This window comes from Vipera berus, assembly GCF_964194415.1.
Source record: "Vipera berus genome assembly, chromosome: 1".
Lineage (NCBI taxonomy): Eukaryota > Metazoa > Chordata > Lepidosauria > Squamata > Viperidae > Vipera > Vipera berus.
Window position 1 is genome coordinate 113428457 of NC_138202.1, and position 18983 is coordinate 113447439.

General features: G+C 41.6%; 1 protein-coding gene across 4 annotated transcripts in view; it reads left to right on the forward strand.

The window, feature by feature from the left end:
- SIGIRR (single Ig and TIR domain containing) overlaps window positions 1-18983 on the forward strand; it is a 50619-nt gene that overhangs the window by 5318 nt on the left and 26318 nt on the right. For 2 of the 4 annotated variants that reach the window (XM_081313014.1, XM_081313012.1), the window contains exons 2-4: window positions 8429-8637; window positions 11577-11766; window positions 17877-18007. In XM_081313014.1, the coding sequence (XP_081169140.1) occupies window positions 8631-8637; window positions 11577-11766; window positions 17877-18007 (328 nt within the window). In that variant the 5' untranslated portion in view covers window positions 8429-8630. Of the gene's footprint in view, window positions 1-8326; window positions 8638-11576; window positions 11767-17876; window positions 18008-18983 lie in introns of all 4 variants that reach the window. The other 2 variants (XM_081313015.1, XM_081313013.1) reach the window with 2 other exon arrangements.

An 18983-nucleotide genomic window follows, 5' to 3' on the forward strand; every position in this document is an offset into this window, starting at 1 on the left:
CTTTCTCCATGATCCAGCGTATGTTGGCAATTTGATCTCTAGTTCCTCTGCCTCTTCGAAATCCTGCCTGTACTTCTGGTAGTTCTCGATCCGCATACTGCTGAAGTCTAGCTTGTAGGATTTTAAGCATGACTTTACTAGCATGAGAAATGAGTGCAATGGTGCGATAGTTTGAACATTCTTTGGCACTGCCTTTCTTTGGAATTGGAATGTAAACTGATCTTTTCCAATCCTGTGGCCACTGTTGATTTTTCCAAATTTGCTTGCAAATTGAGTGTAGCACTTTTACTGCACTGTCTTTTAAGATTTTGAATAGCTCAGCTGGAATACTGTCACCTCCACTAGCTTTGTTGTTGCTCAGCTTTTCTAAGGCCCACTTCACTTCACATTCTAGGATGTCTGGCTCGAGGTCAGTGACCACCTCATTGTGGTTATCAGGGACATTAAGCTCATTCTTGTATAGTTCTTCTGTGTAATTTTGCCACCTCTTCTTAATCTCTTCTGCCTCTGTTAGGTCCCTGCCATTTTGGTCCTTTATCATGCCCATTTTTGCATTAAACGTTCCCTTCATCTGTCCAATTTTCTTGAAAAGATCTCTGGTCCTCCCTATTCTATTGTTTTCTTCTATTTCTTTGCACTGTTCATTTAAGAAGGCATTCTTATCTCTTCTAGCTATTCTCTGGAATTCTGCATTCAATTGGGCATATGTATGTTTTTCTCCCTTGCCTTTCGCTTCCCTCCTTTCCTTAGCTATTTGCAAAGCTTCCTCAGACAGCCATTTTGCTTTCTTGCATTTCTTTTTCTTTGGGATGGTTTTGGTTGCTACCTGTTGTACAATGTCGCGAACCTCTGTCCATAGTTCTTCAGGCACTCTGTCTATCAGATCTAATTCCTTAAATCTATTTGTCACCTCTACTGTATATTCAACAGGGATATGATTTAATTCATACCTGAGTGGCCTAGTGCTTTTCCCTACTTTCTTCAGTTTAAGCTTAAACTTTGCAAGGAGAAGCTCATGGTCTGAGCCACAGTCAGCTCCTGGTCTTGTTTTTACTGACTGTATAGAGCTTCTCCATCTTTGGCTGCAGAGCATATAGTCAATCTGATTTCTGTGTTGACCGTCTGGTGATGTCCATGTGTAGAGCCGTCTCTTGGGTTGTTGGAAAAGAGTGTTTGCTATGACCATCGTATTCTCTTGACAAAATTCTATCAGCCTGTGCCCTGCTTCATTTTGTACTCCAAGGCCAAACTTGCCTGTTATTCCAGTTATCTTTTGGCTTCCTACTTTAGCATTCCAATCCCCCATGATGATAAGGACATCATTTTTTGGTGTTAGTTCTATAAGGTGCTGTAGGGCTTCATAGAACCGGTCAATTTCATCCTCTTCAGCACTGGTGGTTGGGGCATAGACTTGGACTACTGTGATATTGAATGGTTTGCCTTGGATTCGAACTGAGATCATTCTGTCATTTTGAGGATTGTATCCCAGTATTGCTTTTCCTACTCTTTTATTGACTATGAAGGCTACTCCATTTCTTCTGAGGGATTCTTGCCCGCAGTAGTATACCTGATGGTCATCTGAATTAAATTCACCCATTCCTGTCCATTTTAGTTCGCTGATACCTAAGATGTCGATGTTCAGTCTTGTCATTTCTTGTTTGACCACGTCCAGCTTTCCTTGATTCATGGATCTTACATTCCAGGTTCCTATGGAGAAAAAATCTTTACAGCATCGGACTTTCCTTTCACCACCAGACACATCCACAGCTGAGCGTCCTTTCGGCTTTGGCCCAGTCTCTTCATTCTTTCTGGCGCTACTAGTACTAGCCCTCTGCTCTTCCCCAGTAGCATATTGGACGCCTTCCAACCTGAGGGGCTCATCTTCCAGCGTCATATCGTTTTGCCTTTTGGTACTGTCCATAGGGTTTTCATGGCAAAGATACTGGAGTGGGTTGCCATTTCCTTCTCCAGTGGATCACGTTTTGTCAGAACTCTTGGCTATGACCTGTCCGTCTTGGGTGGCCCTGCACGGCATAGCTCATAGCTTCATTGAATTACGCAAGCCCCTTCGCCACGACAAGGCAGTAATCCATGAAGGGGCTTACTTTTAGAAATGCAGATGTAATAATCCATTCAGGAAGGCTGGAGCCCTCCAGCTAGAAGCTGAAGAGATCAGGAAGATAAAGACCCTTAAAATCTACATACCCCACCCAAACTCTAAGACAGGACATAATAGGATTAACCCACCACCATCAGAATACCAGAAAGGCACACTCAGACTCAGGTCAAAGTTCATGACACAGAAACAACTCCAAACAAAAGTCCAAGAAGGTATAAAAACCCACTCCCTACTACATGTGCTCTTTCTTTTCTTCCAGAGCCATCTTACTGTCTGGCTTTCCTCTTCAATAAACTACAACCTTCTTTCTAAAGCAGTCACCATGTTGTTTATTCCCGGCTTGGACTGGACCCTGATGAAGGCTTTTCCTTCAACAAATTTATTTATTTATTTATTTATTTTAATTCCATTTATATCCCGCCCTTCTCCGAAGACTCAGGGTGGCTTACAAGGTTAGCAGTAGCCTTCATTCTATGTATATGCCTGCTTATTAGGGCTTTCACACACACCCCCAAGCGGCATTATTACAAAGTCAGCTTAATTGCCCCCAACAATCTGGGTCCTCATTTTACCTACCTCGGAAGGATGGAAGGCTGAGTCAACCTTGAGCCTGGTGGGATGCGAACCTGCACTAATTGCAGGCAGCTGGTGTTACTTAAGGAGGCATTAGCCCACTGCTCCACCAAGGCTCTTATAGTGAGTTATGAGTTAGTTGCCAAGCATCTGAATTTTGATCATATGACCTTGGTGTTGAAGGAAGAGTCTTCAGTCCAAGTTAGGAATAAACAACATGGCAACTGGTTTTAGTTTATTGAAGAGGAGAGCCAGACAGAAAGACGGCTCTAGAAAGAAAGAGAGTGAGCACATGTAAGGAGTGGAGCTTTTGTTTGGAGTTGTTTCCTGTTCCTGTTTGAGGCTTTGTATTTCCTGTGTCATGTATTCTGACCTGAGTCTGGGTGTGCCCTTTGGCATGTCCTGTCTTCAAGTTTGGGTGGGGTATGTAGATTTTGGTGTGAGCTTAAATGGACTCCAGAAGATGGTAGAGGACAGGAAGGCCTGGAGGAACGTTGTCCATGGGGTTGCGATGGGTTGGACATGACTTCACAACTAACAACAACAACAACATGTAGATTTTAGGTGTCTTTGTCTTCTTAATCTTCTAGCAGGGGGCTTCCAACCTTCCTGGATTTACATCTGCATTTCTGCAGAGCTGGTTTCTGCTTGAGGGAGGGAGACTTGGGGCTATTAAGAAAAACTGGGCATGCTTTTCTGCCTCTTTAAGATCCTTTTAGGAAATATATTTTCCTGCCCTTTTAATATTTCCTTCTCTGGGGGGCTGACTTCCCACAAGGATGCTACAATATTTGTAATTGTGAAAAACAGCCATAAGTCACTTTTTCCAGTGCTGGTGTAATTTTTGAATGGTCACTAAGCGAACTGTTGCAAGTAGAGGACTACCTGTACATTTGCTGATGTGCAGGGTTTCTTAGTCATAGATAAATCCTGCTTGTAAGGTAAAGGTAAAGGTTCCCCCCGCACATGCGTGCTAGTCGTTTCCGACTCTAGGGGCCGGTGCTCATCTCCGTTTCAAAGCCGAAGAGCCAGCACTTGTCCGAGGACGTCTCCGTGGTCATGTGGCCGGCATGACTGGATGCCAAAGGCGCACGGAACGCTGTTACCTTCCCACCGTAGTGGTCCCTATTTTTCTACTTGCATTTTTACGTGCTTTCGAACTGCTAGAATCCTGCTTGCCAGGACAGCCAATAAATGCAGTCTCATTCATTGATGGAAAAAGCTATGTTGTTGCCCGGCATGGTGGATGTTTGGGCCTTGTGACATATTGACAAAAGAAAGCTGTGATTGTTGACACAAAAACATCAACTTAGGCGAATAAGAATAGAAAGGAATCAAAAGGGGGAAGTGTTGAGAGGGTCAAGACAGGATATCACCTTCTGCTCCCAGCTTCTGTCACTTAAAGGCAGCCAGTTCTCCCTACCTAATTGTAGGGCTGGGCCTGGGAGATAAAGTAAATCTTGTTTTCATTTGCTTTTGTGTGGAGGCTGTAGTCACATTGTTCTCCATTCATTTCTCTATTCTTTGAGCTATCTAGTGAACTGAAGGTTAACAGAGTGTTCTTTCTCATTACACATTTCTCTTTCTCTCTCTCTCTCTCTCTCTCTCTCCCCCCCCACCCCCGCCTTTCTACTTAAGCTACCTTTGTCATTAATTGCTTTGGGCTCTGACCTTAAGTTCAGTTACTTGGAGGAATGTTTCAGAAATTGGCAGAACTTGCATGACAGTGCAAAGTGCTCATTAAAGAAGGTTTAGAAAGGGTAGCTGGTTTAAAATGTAACTACTAAAGTATCGACCGGGCACGTTTTAAGAGGCTTTGTGCTATTTATATTAGCTGTCCATCTTCTGGCCCCCAGTTTGAAATTGAACTCTAACCATAAAAATCTATTTAGCACCAGGTTATCTGAAGGACTATCTGTGTCCATCTGAGCAAATCTAGCTAGGTATAAAGATTTGTTGTGGAGGCCCTCTCTTAAAAGGTAGTCCAGAAGACAAGCTCGGGATTCAGAAAGATCTTGACAAACTTGAACAATGGGCCCTAGCCAACAAAATGAGTTTCAGTGTGGAGAAAATCAAAGTTTTACACTTAGGCAGGAAAAATCAAAGATATAAGTACAGATTAGGTGAGACCTACATCAAAAACAGTAACTGTGAGAGGGACCTTGGACAATCACTTGACTATGAGCCAGCAGTATACAGCAGCAGCCAAAAAAGCTAATACAATCCTGGGTTGTATAAACAGAGGCATCGAATCAAGATCACGGGAAGTATTAGTACCGCTTGATAAAACCCTAGTGACACCTCACCTGGAATACTGCAATCGGTTTTGGTCACCATACTACAAAAAAGATGTTGAGACCTTGGAAAAAGTTCAGAGAAGAGCAACTAAGATGATCAAAGGCCTGGAGACTAAAACATAGGAAGAACATCTGCAGGACTTGGGTTTGGTTAGTCTAAAGAATAGAAAAAACGGGTGACATGATAGCAGTATTCCAGTATTTGAGAGGTTGCCACAAAGAAGAAGGGGTCAAATTATTCTCCAAAGCACCAGAAGGCAGGACAAGAAACAATGGTTGGAAACTGATCAAAGAGAGAAGCAACCTGGACTTAAAGAGAAAGTTCCTAACAGTGAGGACAATTAACCAGTGGAACAGTTTGCCTTCAGAAATCGTGGGTGCTCCATCACTGGAGGTTTTTAAGAAGAGGCTAGAGTCTAGACAGTCACTTGTCTGAGATGGTATAGGTTCTCCTGCTTGAGTGGGGGGCTGGACTAGAAGACTTCTAAAGTCCCTTCTAATTCTATTCTATTCTATTCTATTCTATTCTATTCTATTCTATTCTATTCTATTCTATTCTATTCTATTCTATTCTATTCTATTCTATTCTATTCTATTCTATTCTATTCTATTCTATTCTATTCTAGTTCTGTACCAGCCTGCTACCGGCCCTGCAGAAAAGGCAGGGACAACCCCTTTACAAACGGCAAGAGGCTGGAATTAAGCCTGCCAAATTTATTAAGATAAAACAGAGCAAAACAAGACACCAACCATGAAACAGGAGCTATGAAACAGGAACTAATCAAGCGGTTGCCTTCAGCAAACCAGCCCTCCCACGCATTCCCCTTTTATACAGTTTAGGGTGTGGCTTCTCTCTGCCTCCTTCCGAGGTGCCCCATTGCCTTCCTCTGTTTACTCCTGATTGACTGCCTCCTGCATCGGGCGTCCTTGAACAGGGCCAGCTGTGGGTCATCTTCATCTACGCTGTCAGGCTCACACAGCTGGGTCTCCGTCGTGACCAGGTGGGAGGGGCCTGGCTGAGGGCTCTCATCAGCAAGATCTTTAACCCCCTCAGCAAGCTCTTCAACACCCCCGTCCTCCTCTGAGTCGTCCGACCCAACTGCCGAACCCACAGGCTGACCCTGAATCACAACTATTCTATTCTATTCTATTCTATTCTATTCTATTCTATTCTATTCTATTCTATTCTATTCTATTCTATTCTATTCTATTCTATTCTATTCTATTCTATTCTTTCTTCTGCTAGCCGTTGATCAAAATGACACTAGTAAATCCTAAAAATAGGAGCTTCTCAGTAATAGCCTCACACTCTCAGCATGAAATCAACGGGTTTGTATCCCATGAGGACTTTTCTAGATTGTCTTCTAGGACCAGACTGAATTCATCACCCAAAGAGTGCCTGGCCCTGGGCTAAAGAGTTTCTGTCAATAGCAATAATTGGGCTGATAAAATAAGGTCTATAATGCTAATCTCAGATCAGCTACTCTAAAGATCTAGCCAAACATGCTTTGGAGGTTTCTCAGTTGATATGTAAACCAGAAGTGGAAAAAAAGGAAATGTATATAATCTATGAATAGTGATTTTTCTTTCAAACCAGGTAATTCTAGCTCTTAATCTCCATTTATGAGATTTTCTTAGTAGATATTCACTTTGTAAAGTTAAGTGCTGAAAAAGAGATCTGGAAAGAATTAAACTGTTCAAGAAATATTCTATCAAAAATATAAACATCCCTATGTCAAATCTGAGTTTACAAGCTTTCTTATGGGAATGCGCAAATGTGCTATAAAGTTTCACTTATATAAGCTAAAAGAACAGAACTTCTGCAGGCAGCCTGTTCCCAGTCAGGGGGAGAAGACTTTAACCAACATATAAATGCAGCATATTAACATGACAGTAGGGGCTCAACACAGCCATTGCAATGAAATAAGCTTCCTTAGAATGATAAAATTCTTGCCTTTTTTTCATTTGTAGATTTTGAATAGAAGAGAAAAAGCATGACATGAAACTAAATGGCAGGACAACTCTGTAGATTGGGGTGGCCAACTGTTAGCCCTTTAAGACCTGTAGATTTCAATCCCCAGAATTCCTGAACCAACCATGCTGTCTCAGGAATTCTGGGAGTTGAGGTCCGAAGGTAGATGATCTTTATAGACTAGTTCTGTTTATGAGAGAGCAAACAAGTGGAAAGTGTGTTTCTTTATTTGGCATATGTCCCACTGAGTTTGGCAAAATTTAACATTCTGTTTTAAGTAGACAATTTATAGTAGCCTCAGGTCCCTCTTACATTTGCAAGGATTTGTAATTTGAGCTCCTCCTTTGACGCTCTTAGTAGTAAGGGAGGGAGGTGGAGGAGGAGGAGGAGGAGGAGAAAAGAAGAAAAGAAGTCCAGATCTAAAAATAATCAGAGAATGCTGCCAGTACAGGGTTGTTTTTTTTTTTAATTTCCTATCTTCAAACATATTTTTGCTTCCTTCTGGAGAATGCTTGTTTTCCTTTATTTTTCTCAGAGATCTCTGTGTGTATCTTGGGGAAATGTAAAGGGAACAGTAGAAAAAATAATAATCAAAGTAGCCTTTGTGTAGTCTATGTTCTGAAAATTGGAACATAGAATAACAGGGTTGGAAAGGGACCTTGGAGATCTTCTAGTTCAGGGGTCGGCAACCTTGGCTCTTTTATGACTCGCGGACTTCAACTCCCAGAATTCCCGAGCCAGCATAGCTGGCTCAGGAATTCTGGGAGTTGAAGTCCACGAGTCATAAAAGAGCCAAGGTTGCCGACCCCTGTTCTAGTTAGTAGTCCAACCCACTGCTTGAGCAGGACGTCTTATACCATTCCAGACAAAAGGTTGTCCAATCTCTTCTTCATGAGCTGGCCATATATTCACGTGCAGAAACATCGGTGTTAAAAGAATATTGCTACTTAATATTGACTTAAAGACTGACAGACAACCTGTGGCACAACTTGATATCTATATATGTAATTAAAGTTAGTGTATATTCTGCTCACAATGACTCTTCTGTTCTAGTTTTGTGGCTAAGAAACTCCTAGAAAAAGCAAATGATTGGGATATTTACGGTAGGGATGGACAACTATGGCCCCTGTAGGACTTGTGGATTTCAGCTCCCGGAATTCCCGAGCCAGCCATGCATGGGGTTGAATTCTGGGAGTTGGTCCACAGGTTTTAAAGGGGTCATAGTTGCCCACCCCTGTTTTAGGGAGTTGGTTGTGCTTTACTTGCTGTAAAGGTATGACTGGATTCTACAGCATAGGAATATAGCAGTTGCTCTTTAACAAATAATGCTTTATTACTAAGTAATTTCTTGGATGGTTTCATTAGCTTCCGATTTATTCTGCATGGACCCAGATCACTTGTATGATCAGAGCATTTGGATCCAACAAGAGTCTGTTAATCATTTGTTCTGCCCTTTGGATTAATCAGCTGCTTCGGTCTGCCTCTGACTTCAGCGTCCAGTGGAGCTAAGATTGCTACCTCCTCCTTCAGCCACCTGCACAGCACACTGCAGAATACAAAAGGTCGTACCTCACCTTTTGAGTACCCCAGGGCAAATGATGTAGCAACTACACCTGTATCCTCTCCTTGAACAATCAAAGAAATATCTCCTTTATTATTCAGCTGGACCATGGCGGGTGAGTACAAGAAATGAGACAAGTGACCATTTTGCTTTGAGGGCAGCCGTGTTCCCTAATCCTAGGAGAAGCAGTTCTACTGGTGTTTTGAAAGAGATCGGTTTTCCGTCTAATTTTAGCTCTTAGAAGGTTTCATAGCTGATCTGTACCTTACCAAAAAACAGGCTTGGCCCGAGCTTTTCTCCTCCGTCCCTCCTCCAGAGTAAGGGCATTGGGCCTATCATCATTATCATCTGAATTGCACTTTCAGCTTTTTTGATGTGTTGGCCTATGACTGATTTAGTAAAGCAAAATATCTGCGATCCTATCATTGTATAATGAGTTTTCCTACCTGATCCCACTTCTTTGGCTCTTTTTGCAGCAGTGAGCAAATTTCACTATGTTACTGAATTCCTTAAGTTTCCTTATGGAGACCTACTCAATGAGGAAAGGAAGGTGCAACGCGTCTGCTTTTGGCAACAGCATTCTGTTGGCCATAATATTGATTTGTAGCTTGTTTTATGTGTTGAAGTAGAAAATGTACAGAAATTGACATCTGTTTGTGAAATGGCACAAGTTTGTAGAGCTTCTTTAAGCTCTTCATTGCTTTTATATTGTACTTGGGGTAACATAAATAGTTGTAAAAACAGATTGCAAACTAATTTTGCAGTTAAAAAAACGACTGAAGAATAATCCATTGTTATGGGGGTGCTGCTAAAAAGAGAAAAAAGTTTTTAAATTGCACTGTAATAATGAGTGATGGAATTAGAAATGGATGCGGAGTGATGGGTGAAGTGGGAAAAGTCTTTTATTTACTGTAGGTTAAAAGAGTAGTTGGAAAAGACAAATGTTCCTTTCTATCCTTTATGTCTGTGGAGATTCTCAGTCATCCAGGCCATGGTTGTCCCAAAGCTGCTTTTTCAGGAGGCTACTGGACTTTCTTGTTTTTCTTTGAAGATGTTTCACTTCTCATCCAAGAAGCTTCTTCAGCTCTGACTGGATGGTGGGGAAATGTCTTCAAAGAAAAACAAGGAAGTCCAGTTTCCCCATTAATAAAAGCACCTTTGGGACTTTTTATCCTTACTGTTTTATATGATAATTTTTCGAATACAGGTAGTCCTTGACTTATGTCCATAATTGATCCATGATGGTTGTTAAGTGGGCCATCACGTTACTGCACACAATTTTACAATCTTTTTGCAATAGTCATTCAGCAAACATGGCAGTCTTAAAGCAAACACAGATGTTATGTGACTGCATAAGCAATGCAAACCCATTGTTTGTTATGGGTGTGTTTCGGAAGTACTGTAAGCCTCAGTTTACAGAAAAAAATGTAAATTGTCACATGACCACAGGATGCTTCAAATGGCTGTAAGTGTAGGTTAGTTGCCAAGCACCCAAAATACAGTCACGTGATCATGGGGATGGGCAGCCTTCAGAATTTGAAATCCAGGTCATAAGTCCCTTTTCCAGGATTCATTATTAAGTTCAAAGACTGGTTGTCAGTCAAGAACTACCTGTAGAATGCCACTGGGAAGCCGGTTACTTTTCTTAAAAATAAAATAACCAAACAAAAATCTCAAAAGTTGCTTTGACTTGACTAGGAACTGGGTACTCACATCAAAAGTACCATTTTCCTATAATTAAAATGTATGTTATTTCCTTTAAAAGGCAAACAAGGATTGCATATGGGTAGATATCGCTGAAAGAATAGGCCACAATTTAAGTCTCTGCACCTTCATAGATTTTTGCCCTGTGTACTGTCTAAGCTACAGAATAACATGAATGGACTTAATTTCTTGGCAAATATACAAATGCCCATTTCTACAAAATGATTTCATTTGTGTGAAGAAGAAAAAAAGAAGTTTGATTTCTAGCTTTGAGAAGAGAAGGGCTACAAAAGAAAGAAATTATGGATTACAGAATAGAAGATAGGATAAATTTGGTATGTCATTAATATAACTAGCTCTACATCATTACCCTGCCTCCCCAGCTTCCCTTTACATACCTTTAGGTGATGAATCTCAGTAATTTTAAATAGTGGACATTTTTCCCCCCACTCAAGGATTCTGAAATTATGTAAAAATAATTCCTTTTTGGGAATCGGTTTGCTTCAGTGATTATAGCACCAGGCTAGAAACTGGGGGTGTGTGAATTCTAGTTCTGCCTTAGGCACAAAACCAACTGGGTAACCTTGAGTCAGTCATACACACTCAGTCCTAGGAAAAACAACCACTTCCAAGTTCTTGCCAAGCAAACTGCTAGACTACTCCAGCAGTCACCGGAATCAATCCTGAATCAAAGAAACATACATAAAAAAGTCCCACCTGTCTGACTTTCATGGATCGGTTCTTGTACTGTAGATTTCTTGACAACGGAAGTTGTTTGCCCATCTCGGATGGATGGGTGGATGGACACACAGACAGGCAAAGACTTCTCAGCCTTAGGTATTCTGGACAGTATCCCGTCAAAGCATTTCCCAGCTCCAACTCTGCTTAGTTTTTTTCTGAGATGAGCTAAGATCAGCTAGATTTTATCTCCTAGCTAGTAAAAAAAGGTGCAAAAATTCCATCCATATGTTATGGATAAACAAGTTAGAGAGTGACCTTTATTGGACTCTGAACAGGCACTAATGCTAATTTAGTTGATAGTCAATGTGAGACTTAAAATTATTATTGTTTCTTAGAACTGTGTGTAGACACTTTCTCTCCCCTTCTCCTCCACCGTGTCCTTTTTTTTAGTTTAAGAACTAGCTTGTTTTCTTGAGAATCTGGACACTCTGACATATAGGGAAACCAGTGTGACAAAGGGAGGTAGGGATGCAGATCTCAACCAAACTATACTTAACTTTACCTGTTAACCAACTCTAAAAAATCTGTAGAGGATTTGTGAAATGCAATTGGAAATTCAGTCCCTTTTTAATATATATATATGTATATATATATTTGTTCTTCTGACAGATCTTTGCAGTATGCTTCCCCACTTCCTTTATCCCTCTAGCAATGTGACTATGGAGCAAGCTTTGGAAAGTCAAATAACACTGAACTGCACCGTGCAGCTACCTTTCAGTAACGACTGTGATCTTGACCTGCGCTGGATGAAAGATAATCAGTTGTTAGACAATAAAACTCATGCTTCTTATACTCAGTGGTAAGAAAACTTTTATATAAAATTATCTTTATTTGGTTGTATGGTGGTGGCAGTGGGCATTGTGGAGGGTGGGAAGTCTCTCCAACCCTGAAGACCTTTTGAAGACAATCATCAGTTTTCTATCAAGGGCTACCCCTGAAAATCATTCAGAAACTTCAGCTGGTGCAGAATGCGTTAGTAAATGGTGCCAAATACATGGCATACATAATACCACCTCTGCGTGAGCAGCATTGGTTACCAGTGTATTTCTGGGTGCAATTTAAGGCAGTAATGGTTACTTGTAAAGTCCTATGTGTCTTGGGACTGGGGTACCAGAGAGATCACCTTTTTCCAAGAGTCTTTACCTATATGTAGCAAAATGGGCATACTGCAGATGCTATCAGCCAAAGAGTGTTGGCTGGCAGGGACTAGAAGTTGGGTTTCCCCCCCCTGCTCTATGGAACATCCTCCCTTTGGAGATGACAGTGACCCCAATCCTGTTAGCCTTTCGTAAGGCTCTAAACCCCTAGCTGTGGTCCTGAGCCTGGGGCGCTGAATATGTCAAGGGCCCTGTTTCCTGGCTGTATTGCTCACTGGCCAAGGATCTTAGCTGCTATGCATATTTCTTTTAGATGTTTCTATTGTTTCTATTGTTTGATTGTTTTTAGTATTTTTGATTATAATTTTTAAAAAAGTTTTAAACCACCCAGTGTTATTGACAGAGAGGGATAGCTATAGGAATGGAATGAATTAATATATATATACATAGATAGATAGATAGATAGATAGATAGATAGATAGATAGATAGATAGATAGATAGATACCTGCCTATTCTGATTTTCTGGAATGAGAAGCAAAGTTGCAGTGAAACTGATGTTATGGAGTGGAAGGTGCATTTGTTGTATTTCTTGGAAAGAATACTTACGGTATATTGAATTTTAGAAAAGGCGTATGTGTAAAGAACCAGAAAGAAAATGGTTTATGTTTTAAAAAAAGAAATTATTGTATGCTTAATTGGAGAGAGAAATGAATAGTTGTCTTAGATTTTCAGCTTTAGAATAGACAGGAACACTCCTTCACAGAGTTATGGTGTGTAGTAATGCTGAGCTGCTGAGTGACACATATAGAGAGAATTTTCATGATTTAATATGAGAGGATGACATGAACTGTATTATATATTACCATCAGATAGTGCCTACTACCATCCAGGGAATCTTGAGCGGTAGATTCTTGTGAAGTCTGTAATCAATTCAAGTTCGTATTGAAAAAATCATTTATGTTTCTCAATAACAAACTGATATGTTTCATGTGTATCACCCCCAATGCAACTTCTAAAAAACTTGTTTGGTGATTCTGCAAGCCACTCTCTGCCCTCACCCTCCTCCTCCTTAGCACTTTTGCATTTGTCTGTTGACTTTTCTGAGTAGAAATAAAAACAGAACCTGGGCTGGTGGGTTCTGTTGCCACTGACCAAACTTAGCTGGGCCCAGAGGTTGAGCAGGTAGGCGTTAGTATATGGGTGGAAGAAATCCAAGAGATGTCATGGCTATAGCTATCCATTCCCCTTGACAAATTCTGCTATCTCATGATAAGTTAGCTATTTTATTTGCCTGATAGTTTTCATCTGTAAAACCCTTTTTGTGCTGAGAGCCACAAAGGTATTTTCAAATACAACCTGAATTTCTATCTATTCCCATATGGCATGTCTAATAGAATGATTTTTAAAATCCACATTAACCTTGACTTTATCACACCACAAATATCCATACCATCCTTTGTGCAACTGGATTCGTGATTTTCTTACCCAATATGTGCGAGTTGGAACAAATACCTCTAATACCATTTTCTTGAGCATAGGTTCTCCTCAGGGCTGCGTCCTAAGTCTGCTGCTATTCACCCTGTTGACCCATGACTATTGTGCTAGGTTTGCCACCAACCTTATTGTGAAGTTCGCAGATGATACAACACTAGTGGGCCTTATTCATGATGACAAGGTGGAAGCTTACCGCAAGGAGGTTGAGAGGTTGGTGAACTGGTGTAAGGAAAACAGCCTAGTTTTAAATACTGGAAAAACCAAAGAGATCATTGTCGATTGCAGAAAAGGCAGGGACAGCCACACTTCTCTGTGCATAAATGATTCACCTGTGGAGATGGTTACCAGCATCAAATTCCTGGGTGTGCGGCTAGCAAGTAGGCTGGCTTGGTCGCTCAACAGTGAGAAACTGGTGAAGCAGGCACAGCAGCATGTGCATTTTCTGCGTCGCATGATAAAAGCACATATTCCTTCCCCTGTCCTGACCACTTTCTACAGGGGGATGAGTGAGATCATCCTGTCATATAGCATCACAGTCTGGTTTGGAAGCATCACTGCTTCAGACAGGAAGGTGGTGCAGAGAGTGGTGAGGATGGCCGAAAAGATCATTGGCAGTTCCCTCCCTCCCATCCAGGACATAGCACAGAAGTGTTGTTTGAACAGGGTCCATAAGATTATCTGGGACACTACTCATCCTCTTCACAACCTGTTTTCCTTGCTACCTTCTGGGAGGAGGCTTCGTGGTATCTGCAGTAGAACATCCAGATTCAACCATAGTTTCATTCCATACAGCATTAACCTTGTGATCTCTCAGGCTTCCTCCTTCCATTATATATTCGAGATGGACAGTATTTAATATTTATTTGCTATATATATGTGGGGGTGTGGATCTATACCTATATTGTATGTAGTATGTTTAGGTGTGTGTCATGTATGTGTTTCACTTTGAGAGCGGGCAACTAAATTTCATTTTTGATGTGTGCCGTGTGCCCACAGTAAAAAAAAAAGACAATAAAGGTTATCTTATCTTATTATCCAAATCTCTGATCATATCCTTCTAACTCCACCAGCCTGATCATTAGTTGACATTCCAGAAGAAGGAAAGGGCAAATTGCTTCTCTACTGAAACTGCATGGTTGTGTCCTTATAATCATGAAGAATGAACCTTGATTCAAGAGTATTATTCTACTCTTCAGGTACTCAGTAATCATTAGAGTGGAGGCAATGAGGCTTCTTTGCAATGCCTAGTAAGTTTAAAAAGGGCAACAAGGGAAAGAGCTGGTAGAAGAGGCAGAATAGAGAAAGCAATTGAAGAACATTATTTGCTTGGCTAAGTAGGAGAACCTTTCTCTACTCCTCTTCCACTTGCTCTGGGAGAAGCTGGCTGGGGAATTCTGGGACTTGAGTCCACAAGTCTTAAAGGTTGCCAAATTTGGAGCGCCCTGCTCTAAATTGCTCTATCACCAACAGTTCTGCTAAGATCTGGAGTCCACCACCTGCTGTGGTGGCGCAGTGGTTAGAATGCAGAACTTCAGGCTACTTCTTCTTAACTGCCGGCTGCCAGCAGTTCAGCCATTTAGTTCTCACTGGCTCGAGGTTGACTCAGCCTTCCATCCTTCCAAGGTCAGTAAAATGAGGACCCAAATTTTGGGGGGCAACATGCTGACTCTGTAAACCGCATAGAGGGCTGTAAAGCAGAGGTCTCCAACCTTTCTCTGTTGGTGGACCGGAGGGAAAGGGAGGAGGAAACTTTTTATGTGCACATACGAACATGTAATGCAAATGGGGCGGTGCTAGCACCCACGTGACCCTTGCTAGCACCACCCCATTTTTGCCACGTGGTGCCCTATTTGCATAGTGGCAGCAGCACGAGCACGAGTGGGGGGGTGAGTGTGCGCATGTGTGCGCACTGGCCAGCCTGTTCCATGGCCCGGTAACCAGCAGGCCATGGCCCAGTAGTGGGCCGTGCCCCACAGATTGGGGACCCTTGATGTAAAGCACTCTGAAGCAGTATATAAGTCTTATTGCTATTACCATTTTCAAACTGCTGTAGGAAACAAAAGATGAGAGAGGAGGTTAAAATGATGGCAAGGCAACAGCTTGGAGAAGAACATATGAAAAATCATGATGCTAACATGCCTCTTTCTGAGCAGCAGAAGACCAAATGGTCCAAATATTTAGATTTTTTTATGTCTGTGTATTTGTTTTTTTTTTTTGGTGTGCTTGATATTCTCTTTCTGATACTCTTACTCAAAGAGAGAATACAGTAGGGACAGGGCTACCACCCCAACATTTGTGAGTAGCCTCGTTTCATAAAAATGACTCTTTAGGAAAGCATTAGAGCAGGGGTGTCAAACTCAATTTCATTGAGGGCCGCATCAGCATTGCGGTTGCCCTCAAGGGGCCGGGTGGGTGTGGCCTGGGTGGGCGTGGCCTACTGGGTGGGCGTGGCTAGAGTGCGTATGGCCTACTGGGTGGGCATGGCCAGCTCTACATCATTGGCATCAAGGGTGCCTATGGGGGCCTGGGCAGGAGTGGGACAGATCTGAGGGTCTCTGGCAGGAGGAGGGTCTCTGGGCCAGGGCCAAGGCAGTGGGGGCCATTCCCTCACTGTTTCCAGGATGGCTTCGCGGGCCACATGAAACCAATTCGCGGGCCAGATCCGGCCCCCAGGCCTTGTGTTTGACATGTCTGCATTAGAGAACAAGTGAGCTTTATTCAGTCCTTAGATTGTGGCCCAGCAGACTGGTTCTGTTAGTGGTTGTATTTGTCTCTCTTTTTTTTAGTCCTCTCTTGTGTTGGTTGCTGTAAGCCCCCAAAGCATGTGAGAGAACTGAATGGTGGGAAACCCTAAGTAAAGACTCCACTTCATCTTCTCCAAAAGTTGAGGATCTCTGTTAAACAATAAGGTGCTTATAGTTTCACCACAGAAGCTTTTAAAGTAAATCTTTCAGAATTCCACCTTCTGTGGTTCCTTTTGTTCTGTGGAATTAGTCTGCTGGGTTGGAAAAAATAACCTTAACTTGTAAAGGAGACTTCTTGTTTAGTTTCATATGATTCTCAGTGAGTATACCGTATGTTGTTTTTCCTTTGTCTTTTACCCTTTGTGGGAGTCAGATTTGTATATTTTTTCCTCTCTCCTTTGTTTCTTTCATGCTTACTCTCACTGCCTTAGGGAATGACTCTCATAATGCCCTTGGGCATAAAGCTGGAAAGATGTATTAAGCTCATTAATTTTGTTATTTATTGTCAATAATTGTTCACAAATAGTCTGACCTATAAACAGACATTATTCAGCTGTATAATCTAGTCTAGTAGAAATTTAGGCTTGCTTCCCCCCCCCCCTGAACACTTCTGTAAGCAGTATTATATTGGTTATGCGATCCTTCTTTGGTATAATATTAATTGACGATTCCTATCCTTTCAGCCTATTGCCCAGTGAGAACTAAGCAAAGCAAATTTGTTAAGCATAAATAAGGGCTTAATTCTACAATATCTTTACTTGTTAGTACTTTGTCAATCATTAGTTGTTTGTTCTACTACATTTTTGCAGTTAGGTTTATTTTACAGTTTTGACCTAATTTTGGTGACTTTTACAATCAAAGCAGGCAGCTTCAATCCAACTTGAAAGTAAATCCAGAGGTAAAAATAATAATAAAATTTTTTTTGAATACAATAATTACGACTCCTTAAAAATGAAAGAAGAGAAAGTGAAAAAAGAAATAAGCACACATGGGGATTTAAAGAGAATTAGATTAAAAGCTCACACTTTTTCCCCCTAAACAAAACAAAAGCACATTTTAAGTGAAGCGTTAACACGCTCCATAGGTAGAACCTACAATTCATTTGTATGTAAAATAATTTTGGAAGATCCCAACTCTCTGCTAGTGTATGTGCAATGTAAATTATCTGGTTTGATTGCATTCATGAGAACTAAGCCTATTGCCCATAAAACAACTTATTCAGCCTTCCGTTTGACTCATGGCAAATTTAATCTTCTTTCCACAATTCCCAATCTGCTCCTTTGAAAAGACCTTAAATGAACTGAAGCTTCAGAGCATGTTTGCTTGCATTGATCAATGCTCCTGAGGAAAGTGGGGTTTTTTCTTCAGGCTGGAGAAATTATTTTTTCATCGTGTAGAATCACAGTAGTGCTGGTTAGGCTGTCTCCATCCTCTGCACCTCTGATTTTGTGGACAAGAAGAAGGTTTTGGATGGAGGGTAGGCAGATAAACAAGCCAAGAGGCAAGGGAGCTCCTGACACATTAAGTTTTGGTAATTGCTCCTAGCTAACTTTTTTGTTTGTTTGCTTTCCAGGTTCGGTGACAATCAAACGCAAATATTTATCTCCAGTTCTTTAGCACTGAACATGACTTCTGATGAAAATTATGGAGTTTTTGCCTGTTTCATTAGAAACAGTTCCGCTCTCTTTACAGTGAAAAAAACAGGTAGTGTGCCTGTGAAAATAGTCATAAAAGATTCTATGGATTATCACTGCAGCTACATGTGCATAGCATTGTTTTATGGCAGACATGTCAAACACAAGGCCCGGGGGCCAGATGCGGCCCGCGAAGTGGTTTCATGCGGCCCACGAAGCCATCCTGGAAACAGGGAGGGAACGGCCCCCGCTGCCTTGGTCCTGGCCCAGAGACTCTCCTCCTGCCAGAGACCCTCAGATCTGTCCCACTCCTGCCCAGGCCCCCATAGGCACGCTTCATGCGAACGATGTAGAGCTGGCCACGCCCACCCAGTAGGCCATACGCACTCTAGCCATGCCCACCCAGTAGGCCACGCCCACCCTGGCCATACCCATCCAGCCCCCTGAGGGCAACCGCAATGCTGATGCGGCCCTCAATGAAATTGAGTTTGACACCCCTGTTTCATAGCAATGAGTTCAAAAGGTTATCATCATATATATCCACTGAAGAGCAGTTTCCTGATTCTGTTAATCAAACGACAAACTAATGAATTAAAATATTTATTGGTTGTATTTGCTGTTCAGTCATAGAATAAACATTCATACAGTCTTTTTCATTATTAATGCAGTTTAAAACATGGGGTGTAAGAATTTGAGTTGGCCTTCTATTTGCTTCTATTTGGTGATTCATGTGAGTGTAAAATAGAATAAAGTAATATTATACAGCCTCAATATCCTGGAGGAAATAAAAGACATTTGTGCTCAAATTAAAAGAGGGTGGGTTAAACTTTGGGCTTTTGAGAATGAGAAGCAGCACTAGCTTAGGAGTTCATGGTATAAGGGCAGTGTTGTACCAAGCTATCATCTGTGAATCTAAGGAGAGAAATTGCCACATGATGGCACCAGGTAACAACAAAATTTTCTTGGTTGTAGAGTAGGCTGGGAAGTTGAAAAACATTCTGGAAGAAGGTAATGTAGTGGCAAACCACTTCCATCCTGTAAAATAA